This window comes from Lontra canadensis, unplaced genomic scaffold (genome assembly GCF_010015895.1).
Source record: "Lontra canadensis isolate GAN:19392208 unplaced genomic scaffold, GSC_riverotter_1.0 scaffold20, whole genome shotgun sequence".
NCBI classification, from domain to species: domain Eukaryota; kingdom Metazoa; phylum Chordata; class Mammalia; order Carnivora; family Mustelidae; genus Lontra; species Lontra canadensis.
In genome coordinates this window covers 25,149,471-25,161,315 of record NW_022631014.1, presented here as the reverse complement: position 1 = coordinate 25,161,315, position 11,845 = coordinate 25,149,471, and the positions used below count along the sequence as shown (strand labels likewise).

At 43.0% G+C, this 11,845-nt stretch overlaps 1 protein-coding gene across 6 annotated transcripts in view; it reads right to left on the bottom strand.

Annotated features, from left to right (window-relative positions):
* Positions 1-581: 581 nt before the first annotated feature.
* The window catches only part of LOC116869799 (zinc finger protein with KRAB and SCAN domains 7-like), a 12,073-nt gene continuing 809 nt past the window's right edge, over positions 582-11,845 (bottom strand). For 2 of the 6 annotated variants that reach the window (XM_032861392.1, XM_032861394.1), the window contains exons 2-6: positions 9,692-10,223; positions 5,895-6,063; positions 4,304-4,395; positions 3,859-3,985; positions 582-2,067 (exon numbers count right to left, since the gene is read on the bottom strand). In XM_032861392.1, coding sequence (XP_032717283.1) covers positions 614-2,067; positions 3,859-3,985; positions 4,304-4,395; positions 5,895-6,063; positions 9,692-10,105 — 2,256 coding nt within the window. In that variant the 5' untranslated portion in view covers positions 10,106-10,223 and the 3' untranslated portion in view covers positions 582-613. Of the gene's footprint in view, positions 2,068-3,858; positions 3,986-4,303; positions 4,396-5,894; positions 6,064-9,691; positions 10,224-11,650; positions 11,745-11,845 lie in introns of those variants that run through there. The other 4 variants (XM_032861393.1, XM_032861395.1, XM_032861397.1 and 1 more) reach the window with 4 other exon arrangements.

Sequence of the window (11,845 nt, the reverse complement as noted above, 5' to 3'; positions counted from 1 at the left end):
GATAATTTAACAACAGTCGTACATTGTAGCACCAACTAATTGGAAGCACTGAAGTCAAATGAACAGAAGTTTAAGAGGGAAGAAAAAGCATTTTAAGAAGGTCTTTCAGAAATGAGAGGGCTCTGGAAGAATCTAAGGGACATAAATTAGTCAAGAGGAAAAATAAAGGTTTTATACGTAGGGAACACAAGTGATAAGGGCCTGAATTAGAGTGGAAGTTTATATAGGGAGAGCCTTAGCCAAGAGAAAGGAAAGAATGAATCCATCTTGCAATATGACCTATGTAAGTGGTAAAACGAAGGAGGTGGAGTAGAATAAGAAACATATAATCTCTGTCCTTGAAAAGCACAAAATCTGATTATAGGATGCAGAACTGAGAGATGAGTTTGATTTTTTCAACAGTTCAAAAAGAAAGAATGAATGAATAAACAAGTACATGAAATGTGTAGTCCTTACTTCCCCCTAACGTCAGAAAATGATTACACTGTGACTCCCATCCTCCCACCTTCATGACTCACCAGGAAGCATGTAAGGATTAGTACATTTTGATGAGCAGTTTTAAGAGAGTCTTCTTTAAAAAAAAGCTTAATTAATTCCTTAGAAAATCATTATCTTAAGAAACTGAGTGAGCCAGACCTGAGTGCTTCTCTCCAATGTGAGTTCGCTGGTGGTGATTAAAAGTGGAACGCTGACTGAAGGCTTTCCCACACTCAATACATTCATAAGGCTTCTCTCCTGTGTGAACCCTCTGGTGCACAATGAGCTGTGAGCTGTCACTAAAAGCTTTCCCACAATCACTACATTTATAGGGTTTCTCCCCTGTATGGGTTCTCTGATGTACCATGAGACTGGAGCTGTAACTGAAGACCTTCCCACACTCATTACATTCATAAGGCTTCTCACCAGTGTGAATTCTCTGGTGAATAATAAGGTGTGAGTTTTGGTTGAAGGATTTTCCACACTCATTGCATTTATAGGGCTTTTCTCCTGTGTGAAGTCTCTGATGTCGAATAAGACATTTACTGAGACTGAATGCCTTACCACACTCATTACATTCAAAAGGTTTTTCTCCGGTATGAATTCGCTCATGGTCAACAAGCTGAGAGTTCTGATTGAAAGCTTTCCCACAATCACTACATTTGTATGGTTTTTGCCCAGTGTGGAGGCTTTGATGTCGAATAAGACATTTACTCCGACTGAAAGCCTTGCCACATTCATTACACTCATAAGGCTTCTCCCCAGTATGGATCCTCTGATGATCAACAAGATTTCTATTAGAACAGAAAGCTTTCCCACACTCACTACACTTATAAGGTTTTTTACCAGTGTGAACTACCTGATGTCGGACAAGACTTTTACTACGAATGAAGGCCTCACCACACTCATTGCATTCATAAGGTTTCTCCCCAGTATGGGTTCTCTGGTGGTCAATCAGTTGGGAACTCTGAGTGAAGGCTTTTGCACATTCATTACACTTATATGGTTTCTCACCATTATGGAGTCTCTGGTGTTGAATAAGATGGGAGCTGTGTCGGTAAGTATTTCCACACTCATTGCACTCATAGGGCTTTTCCCCTGTGTGGGTTCTGAGATGAACTATGAGTTGAGAGGTCTGCCTGAAGGTCTTACCACATTCATTACACTCGTAGGGTTTCTCTCCAGTGTGGATTCTTTGATGCCCAGTGAGGTGTGAACTTCGATTGAAAGCTTTACCACATTCATCACATTGATAAAATTTCTGTCCCTTCAAAATTCCTTGACATTCTACAGCACTAGAGGACAGATCCGGATGTTTCCCAAGTTCATTATAGTCATCACATGCATCCTTTGTGGATTTATCTTTATCTTCACGTGTTATTTTGAAGAAATCATTTTCCAGTCTGCTTCCTTCTTCCTCTGAGGGTTGCCCTTCCAGCTTTTCTAAAGTACCTTCACAGGAAGCTCCTGCCTCTAGTTCCTCAGAAACTACTCCACAGAGGCCTCCAGATGTCCCATCAGGTGACAGTGGTTCTTTAGAAACTTCCTGTTTTGCAGGCAACTCTGAATGCTGCATCCTAGTCTCACCTGCTGCCAAGAGAAAGAAGAAAACAACTTTTATTCATCTCTTGTTCTGCTGATGAAACAGAATCATTAGGAGTCTATGGACCTGAAAAAACCTTCACATTAGGGGACACATTAAGAGATGACATATTAAGGACAAGAGAAAGATGGGAAATAGCTCAAGCTTTTCTTCATGACAGAAAGACAAAGAGGGGAAAGATGGTCAGTGGGGAGGATGGAAGAAAAGTTATTAGGACAGAGCTCTGTCCTGACGGCTCTTAACTGCTCCACTTAATTATCCAATTAAAAAGGCAGTTGGAAGGCAAGACAGCAGACTGTAAAGGTAGTGTGATCTTACAGAAATCACTTAGTAAAATGATGACCTCTAACATCCTTTCCAATCCTGACACTGTATGGTTCCACGGTTCCCAGTAAAGACAGTGGGGACAGAAAGGAGAGGCAAATACCTCAAATCAAGTATGGGAAACAGTATGGGCAAACACAATTAGGAAAAAATGTACCAAAAAAGTGATTCTCATATGTGAGGACAGTGACAAGATTCAGAGAAATCACAGGTTCAGAAATGCTGGGGGCAAAGTATTGTGGAAGGGACAGCAAAATTCTTAAAGTGGAGATTCCCTTAGTCTCTGGTGCACTAGACTGGTAGAAGTCAGTACTGCAAGTACTACATTCCTACAAAAATTAAGAAAGGGACCAATAATTTGAAACACAAGTCAAAATATATCTTTGGTATCTTAATAATCTGGAATCAAAGGAAACTACACAGTTGAATATTTCCTTTTGAATTTGGAAAAAGTGGAAGTAGCAAGCAATCAGTCATGTCTGAACATAAAACTGTTGGTTTTATTAATCATATCTTAACCTGGGCCACAAGCTATCATGGCATTTCAGCATATGGAAAGTTATAGCTATCTGGCTCCTGGACTCCTAAGCCTATCCACCCTCTCCATTGTTGGCTACTGTGCTAGACTTGCCAACCAGAGAACCTGCCCTGAAAACACCCCTTTCCAGGAAGCTGTCCTGCCTCAGTTTTTCCCAAAGGGGAAACTGAGGCAGCCATGCTTTGTGCTGAGTAACTGGTTTCAATATATCTCAGACCACAGCTGACTAGACCTGGGCACCAGGACCAAGTGTAGCTTCTCTGTATGTTACCCCTCAGCCTCTGCTGTGGCCAGGGGCAAAGTTCTGTCCAAACAGAGATGATATTTAATGGCCAAACCACCCTTGGAGGCCCTCACTAAGTAAGATCTGAGCTGGAAATAGGGCAAAATAAAACTAAATGAGGCATGGAGAGAAGCCAAGCCATTAGGAGCTTGAAGAAGCAGCTAGGAGAGGATAAGAGATTCGGAGTGAAGAAAATGGGTGGCAGTGGGAGGACAAAACAGATATGCAGGGAGCAGCTGCCTTACATTCCCTGGCATAAAAATTATTTGCTGTTATTGTTGAGGGCCTTGTTTCCCAAAGGATGGTCTAGCTGGTGGATTTGATCAGCGTTTCCATTCACTCAGCCTTATTCTAAGTAATACGCTCAGTACTTAAATAACGTGAGTAGCCCCCTATTCCTTACAACTACAAATTCTAACCAAACCACCCTAGGTCAATTAACAATGGGGTAAAGACAAAGTTGATAACTTAGGGCTGAGTGATGGGCACAGAGAGGTTCATTACAGTATTCTCTCTATCTTATCTCATGTTTGCAACTTTTCATGATAAAAAAAGGTGGGAAAAAATAGAATAGAGCAAAGAAAATATAAAGAAAAGAATGCAGACTGTATTACTGGGGAACAGAACCATTACCCATTGAGGCCACGCTGCAATAGTTTTCCGGCATGATGCTCTGGTACACAGCTCTCTGACTGAGGGCCGGACCTTTCCACTTCCTCTCAGTATAGTCCACAGAAAGGAACTGGTACGCTGCAGATCCCTGGAATGACAAGCTTTTACTGCTCAGGGATATTCCTTGGCCTGAAGAGCAGACACATCAGAGTACCAAGAGCCCAGGTGGGGCCCTGGTGGGTAAAGGGGTGAGGGAGGGAGAGAAGTTGGGATAACACATCTAAGAGGACAAGTCCAGCACCAGACAGAATCCATGAACTCAGCAAGCAGGACCCAATTCCAGAGGAAGTAATTAGGAAGGTAAATCACAGGATTAATCTCAGAATTGACCAGAGCCCTGGAAATGAGCACTAGCTATTTCCAGGCTGCAGATTTGGGGACTCAGGGAAGACAGAATCCAGCTCACCTGGGGCCCAACCATCTGAAGCACAGTTGCTGCTGCCTGATCTCCTGACTTCCCAGCTTGGAAAAGGGCAGGCACCCGGGAAGCACACTGTCCTGAGGGAGAAAAGAGAGCTATGAGGACAAGTCCTACCTCGGCTCCAATAAGGTCTGTATCCAGGGAGTGGGTTCAACAGAACCCAGGCAGCTCCACACACTGCCTCTCATCCCTCTTCCCTACAGGCATTATTCTGACTGCGTTGTGAATTTTCCATGCAGGTTTTACTCTGAGGGTGAAGAGGGTTCCCTGGTCCAACTGAGAATTACCCATTCCACCCAGCCCTCACTCACTTCAAACTCTCTGAAGGAAGGTAGACTTGGGTCCACTTTCTCTCCCCATGGCTTCTGTGGCATCAGCCCAACCTGATTTGCCCCTCACATTTCTGGCCCTTCATTCCTGATTTCCCTTCCTTTTTTTGGCTTCTCATTATGGACGCTGCAGGCGCTGGGCCTCAAAGCATCCCTTTTTGCTCTGGCAGAGATCTCACGGACTCTCAATGCTCTACTGCTGCTTTCCCAGTTCCAGCTCTCTTCTAGACCCCCATTACAGACTTCCAGTGGCCTACTGGACATTTCATTTGGGTGTCCCTCTTTATCTTATATTCAGTCAAAAATGGACATTCTTACTATCTTTCTTTCCTGAGTTCCCAAGTTCTATCAATGAATCCAAATATTGGCCAAGCCCCATAATTCTCCTTCTTCTTACCGTTCCATGAAATCTTCCTGCACAATGTATCTCCTGTCTCTCAATTTCTATTCCACTCAGCATTGCTCAGGCAATGACCACACCTCATACCCATTCTGGCACACTGGCCTCTTACTGAGGCCTCCAACCACTGGTCTCACCATTCATCCCAGACACATGCATTAGAATAATTCTCCTAAAATACTGTTTCTAACACATCAACCCCCACCCAGCAAAATTTTCCTAACCTCAGTTGTTAGGCCCTGTTCTAGCAGACCCCATGCTCCCAAAACAGTTCTTCCTCATTCCACCTCAGTGTGGGGTCCAGGGAACCCCCACTTAGTCTTTATTTATATCCTCTACTTTGGTGCCTACCACTTTTCTCCCCGCTTCAATTTGATCCCCCATTTTTCACAGTCACATCCCACAGATACCTCACCCATGAAGCCTCCCCTACCCACCCAGACCATAACAATTTTGCTCAATGTTTACAATGCCCATATTGCTTATTTTCATGGCATCAAATACCCAGGGACAGATATCACTCAATGTATCTTACAAGGACAACTCTTCTTGCAGTTGACTGACTCTCTGCCAACTAGATAACAAGTTCTTTGAAAGCAATAACTGTGTACTGTATCTCTCTGGTTCCCAACAGTGCCTCATCCATGACATGTGCTAGACAAAAACTTGCTAAATAGACAAATGATTAGAGAATAAGCAAAAGAAACAGACAAAGTCACTACGAAATGAAGACATAGTGCAAGGCAGTGAGGGATTCCAATGGGGTGGGTTATAGGGAAATAAAGGAAAGGAGACTTGAGGAGATAAGGGAGGCAGGATTTAAGGCCAGGGCTGAGGAGAGGAGTACCAGAGTGCCCAATGGGGAGGAGGTGTGTCCCTGGGTCATGAGGAGGCTCCAGGTGGGCTCCAGAGCCTGAACTCTCACTGAAGGATGAGGTGGGAAGAGATTCCTCTGTTGTACCCAGGGCTGTCATCTCCTCCAAATGCATTTCCTGTTCCTGTACAGGAGCTGAAACCTAAAGACAGGAATTATAATTGAAATCAAAAGAGCATCCTTCAAGGTCTAGAAACCCAAACCTCAAAGAAACATCCCCAGAAAGAAGCCAGGAAAAGAACAGCCAATGTCCTTCCAGACCCACCAGTACAGCCTACTGGGGGGAAAACTGTCAAAACAGGATCTATAACTTGCCATCCTGCTTGCTATACTTCTGTTGAACCTCTTGGTAGAAGCCTGAAGCCCAGATTATATAACCATTCTCATTTTGTCAATTCTTCAGACATAATTTTGCTTATTAAGAACAATCTAGAAAAAGGAGCCAGGAGAACAATTCTACATACTCCTTATGGCCTTAGTCTACAGAAGAGACCAATCAGAAGTACCTAGAAAATAAAAAATGACAGGTGTATGTACCTATGCATGCACATATAATGCTGAGGCTGACAGCAGAAACAAGAGCCCAGAACAGTGGCTGACAAACCTCAAAAGAGCTTTTCCAATTTCTCTCAGCAAACGTTCCTCTTCGGAGAAGCCATTTCTAACCACAGTGACAAAGCAAAGTTGTAGTAGTCACTCTCTCTCAAATTACCTGATTACAGTCTCTGTATGTCTTAACCCTTACATTATCTTACTTATGCCTTTATTGTCTATTTCTCCCCCAATGAAATATAAGCTTTTTGAGGGTAAGAACTCTGTCTTGATCACTTGCTCCTAGAACAATGCTTGGCCCAATGTTGGTGTTCAGTTAAAATTTGCTGATAACTTTCTCTTGATACTTTTTTTCCCCTCTTGATATTTACTACTAGTTTTTAGAGTTATCTGCAAAACCAGTATTCAGTATGTACTATCCCTCCAAAATAACGTTTATAAAATGTCAAATAAGATGAGGTAACACCAATCTTTAGAGACCTTGAGAATACCTCAAAGTAGAGGTATTTCTAACCCTTGCTTATTGTCATCAAACCAGCTCCTCACAATCTCATTGTTACTTTTTCACCAGCATTTGGAGCTGAAAACCTAAAACACCATCTAAATGAATCACATTTATAGGCTCACTTGCTTGCACTGACATGTACACAGTACAGCCTAGGGTGAAAATAACTTCACAAATCCTTCTGGATTTACCCCATTGGGTTATATCTGATGAGATCTAAGGGGACTCTCTCCTTTACTGTATGTCTCTCTAGCACAGTGATAGAACCAGAAGGCTCCCTGGAGTCTCCACGGAACAGTTCTTATAAATGGGTGTTACAGCTCTTAAATACAGCTGCTGTGGGTATTGGAAGAAGGTAGAACTTAGCTGCATCATGAAAACACAACCTTGAAATTCACTAACAATTAAATGCTGGTCAGTTCTTATTCATTACCTAGGACTCAGACTCCCAGGTTTCTTTTCTTTTAGGAATGAAAACCCCGTTCCAATTTTCATCTAAGATGGCACTCCAAAGCAAGATACTAGGGGGAAACTAGTGGCTTAGAACCTAGGGTGCTAGAAAATTCTGATTCCCACACTTAGTAGTAATCAGCAATAACCATACTTCAGTTAAATCTCTTGGACAAAGAGAATATTCACTAATCACCATCTGAGATGAGTCAATTAATCTCTCTGTGCTTGTGTCACTTGTCAAATGGAGATATGATTATTATTTTCATATTTTGTAAGCCTGCTAGGAACAAAAATAAGATAGAGGATATAAAAGCATTTTGCAAATTGCATGATTCTGCAGCCCAACAGGGATTGCTCTACAACCCTCTCCAGCCCCAAAGTACACATATGTACACGCTCACTCCTGCTGAGCAGAGTGACTCTGATCTGCCTTGATATTCCTTAATCTACTCCTGGCAAACTGCCACAAAAAAGCTTGTTTATTTATTTAGCCAAAAATACATTTTTCTGAGCCCATGATAGGAAAGATAGTCCCATTCTCATGTCTTCCACATCAGAAAAACTTAAGCCAACAATAAAGGCAGAGTAAGAAATAGAGTCCAAAGATCCTACTCCTAAGCAGGAGCCAATAGTGTGCAACTGCTCTGTCAACTGTTAAGTCACTCTCTTGAGTTTGTGACTCAGTCACCTTTTTCTGAGGGTACCTGGATAAAAGCTTAAGTTTTAATGGAGGGGGCATTCTCTTCAAGTTAGGCAAACAAAGGTGGGAAATAGAGAAATTTTCCTTCCAGCCTCCTCACTAAATGGCACTCAAAAACACTTTATTCAGCCACTGGTCTCTGCCCATGGTTGAATCTAGTTGTTCTCTGCACCCTGATGATGACCGATTTATTCCTGTGCTTATTTTTGTGTCCAAAGAAATAATGCTTGGCAATGGATTCAATGCCAAATGGGTGGGCTGGTACTCTTGGAAAAAGGTGTAGCCCTCAGACTCCAATCAACTGGAATTGATTCCCTAGACATACATATTGTAACTATTTTTTTGGGTACTTGGGAAATTTCATATACTGGTTTTCCATAATAAAGTGCAAAGGAATAAAGGTAGAGGGAACCCTAATCCACCCTCCTTGGTTAGTACAAGAGAGCAATTTAGACTTATCAGATAGAACTGATTTAGGTGTCAATTTACCACTAAACTGAGTGTTGCTGTGAAGGTATTTTGTACATAAAATCAATATCCATGTTCAGCTTACTCTAAGTAAAGGAGATTATCCTAGATCATCTGGATGAGCCTGATTTAATCAGTTACAAAAACCTTAAAATTAGAGCTGGAAGTTGCATGAAAAGTAATTCTGCATGTAGACAGCAGCTTCAGCCTGTGCCTGAGTATCAGCTGGCCCTTCCTGATGGCCTGTTCTACGGATTTCCAACTTGTACTGCCAGGCCAGTCCTCATAATCACTTAAGTCACTCTGTAGCAATGCTATAGATATATATACAAATATAAATATGTAATATATATCATTCCCTACTGGTTTTGCTTCTTTGGCTAAACCCTGACTGATACACATGGTCACAGAGCTACTTAGCTCTGTGGTCCTAGAAGCCAGATTTTCCACTGTTATCACACTGCTGGCTCTCCAACTTTTCCTCTAACTTAAATTACCTTGGCTTTAAATTTGAGAGAACCCTAGGAAACAGGGTAAACCAAAATGAGAATTAAAGAGAGAAAGGAAGGAAGGAAGGAAGGAAGGAAGGAAGGAAGGAAGGAAGGAAGGAGAAAGACCCCAGTTGGGTTTGGCAAGTTAGAAAAGAAACCAATGATTATGAGGCCCAGAAATGTCACCTCTCCTAAAGAACCTGAAATTCGGGAAGAGAGATAACAGACTCTGAGAAATACAAGGAAGTAAGTAATGACAACTTCTCGAATGAAGGCCCATGTTATCAACATACGCAGAAATCTACTCCCTAGCACAGTCCCTTCTAAACAGTGGGCAGATTCTCTACCTGCCAGGAGTACTGTGTGGATCGCCAGGTTGAAGCAAGGGTCACAACACATTATTCCCAAAGTGATGCACAGAGCTTCTCTGGGAATTGTATTTTTGTTCATGACTTGAAGCACAAAACTATTTCTTCCCTCTCCATGAATTGGCTCAGGAATCCTAAGGATAAACCAGCCTAGAGCCTATGGAACAGAGAATGACTATTCCCAAGCTAATCCAGCCACTAGAGAAGATGCCATTCTGGACTCATCTGCTCACCTCTCCTATGTGTCTCTGAAAATTCTCCACCACAGCCACAGCCTCCTCGCCACTCTCAGGGTGATGCAGCTGCACCCAGGTCCGTAACTCCCCAGGCAAGATGCTCAGGAACTGCTCCAGCACCAGCAGCTCCAGGATCTGCTCCTTGGTGTGTACCTCTGGCATCAGCCACCACTGGCAGAGCTCCCGGAGCCGGCTCAGTGCCTCCTGCGGCCCAGACATCTCATGGTAACATAACTGCCTGAAGTGTAGCCGGAAAATTTCACAGACAGGAGGGTGGTTCTTTTGGAGACTGCAGCCCTGACCCCCGGTCTGGCTCCCTGGCTCCTGCTTCATGGTCTGGCGCCCCTCATGTTTCTGGAGAACAGCACCCCTACGGAGGAGGCCTAAAGTCCCCCTGCCTTGGGTGGTCATTGTGACCTCCAAGAAAAGCTTGTTTCAGCTGTAGTTTGTCCAGTTAAAATGATGCTCTGTAATTCAGGTTTCAGGAGCTGTTTTCAGAGTTGGGGACAGAGGGCAATGGGGGTGTCACCTACAAAAACATTAAGAGAGAAATCAGAGTCCCAGAGTGTTCAGCCCTGGGCTGACAACAGACCATCCACAGTTAAAAACCAAAGCTCCAAGGGTGCCTGGGTGGCTCAGTTCATTAAGTGTCTAACTCTTGGTTTCCACTCAGGTCATAATATCAGGGTCATGAGAACAAGCCCCACATAGGGCTTGGCACTTAGTGCAGAGTCTGCTCTCCCTCTCCCACAGACCCTCCCCCTGTTCGCATGCTCTCTCTCTCTCACTCCCTCTCTCTAACAAATAAATAAATAAATTTTAAAAAAAGTAAAAAAAACTCCAGGAAGAAAAGCAGGGAAGGTAGTTTACAACCAGGGCAGTCTCTAAGCATCTCTCTAAGGGATTTCCCTTCTTAAATTTTCAGTGGCTCCCAAAACCTACAGGATGAAACCTTAATGTCTATGCCTAGCAGTCACGGCCCTTCACCACCTGGCCTTGGGTCCTGCTCTAGACATACCCTTACCACTCTCTCCAGGTACTCAGGCTAGAGAAACTGCAATAATCTCCAAGTGAGGAATATGCAAGATGATCCAAAGGGTATATTAAGAACACATTAAGTTGTTATTTAACTCCTATTTAGTGTATGTTTTATAATGTGTATTGAAATTTATAAAACAATACATATATTTAATTTATAAGTAAACCTATGTGGGAAGTGAATGCTCAAAGCTCTTCTACTCTTCTCTATTGTGACAGAGATGTACAACAAAGTTTGGCACTAAAGCTCTGGAGACACAGCCAGAAGCCACATATTCTCTTGTCCTCTTTGGATTTTTCTTCTTCAGCTTTTGACAAACTCTTACTCCTCTGTCAAGACTGAAAACAAATACCCTTTGCTCCTGAATCTTGCTTTCCTGATTGTCCCAGGCAGGAAGAAAGCTGGTAGCCTTCTTCTCTGTACTTCTAATTAAAACACAATTATTTTAATTAGTGTATGCACAATTAGCCACTCACACCCTCTTGCTAGACAGCCACCAAAAAAACCCAATGGAATCAGTAAATTCCAGATCTTTTCCTACTCAACCACCTCCCCTAGAAAACCTTCCTGATCTCTCCAGGCTTAGGTGTGATTACTACCTCAGTGAGCCCACAGTACCTTTTTCATTCAAACCTCTACTAGAACACTTACCACACTCTGTGATTTACACTGCTGTCTCCCCCACTTTGGGGAAAGACTCAAAGGGCAGGGCAGGGACAGAGGGCAATGGGGGCGTCACCTACAGGTTTCCAGTCCTCTGTGTGTGTGTGTGTGTGTGTGTGTGTACACAGCACACAGAGGTACACCTTTAGTAAACGAATGAATGTCGTTCATTAGCTGTCGTTCATTAGCTGATACTGAAGCAGGGGAAAAGCTTTTATCCACTTAATATATGGTAAAACTCGGAGAATCAGTACCTTAGTGGAAACTAGGGCATCAATGATGGTCACCATGCATCTCAGTACCCTTGGTAGGCAACTCTCTAGGCTTCAATTTCTGTTAAGAAAGGAAGGAAGGGAGGAGGAAAGGAAAGGAGAAAAGAAAGGAAAGAAGAAAGGAAAGGAAAGGAAAGGAAAGGAAAGGAAAGGAAAGGAAAGGAAAGGAAAGGAAAG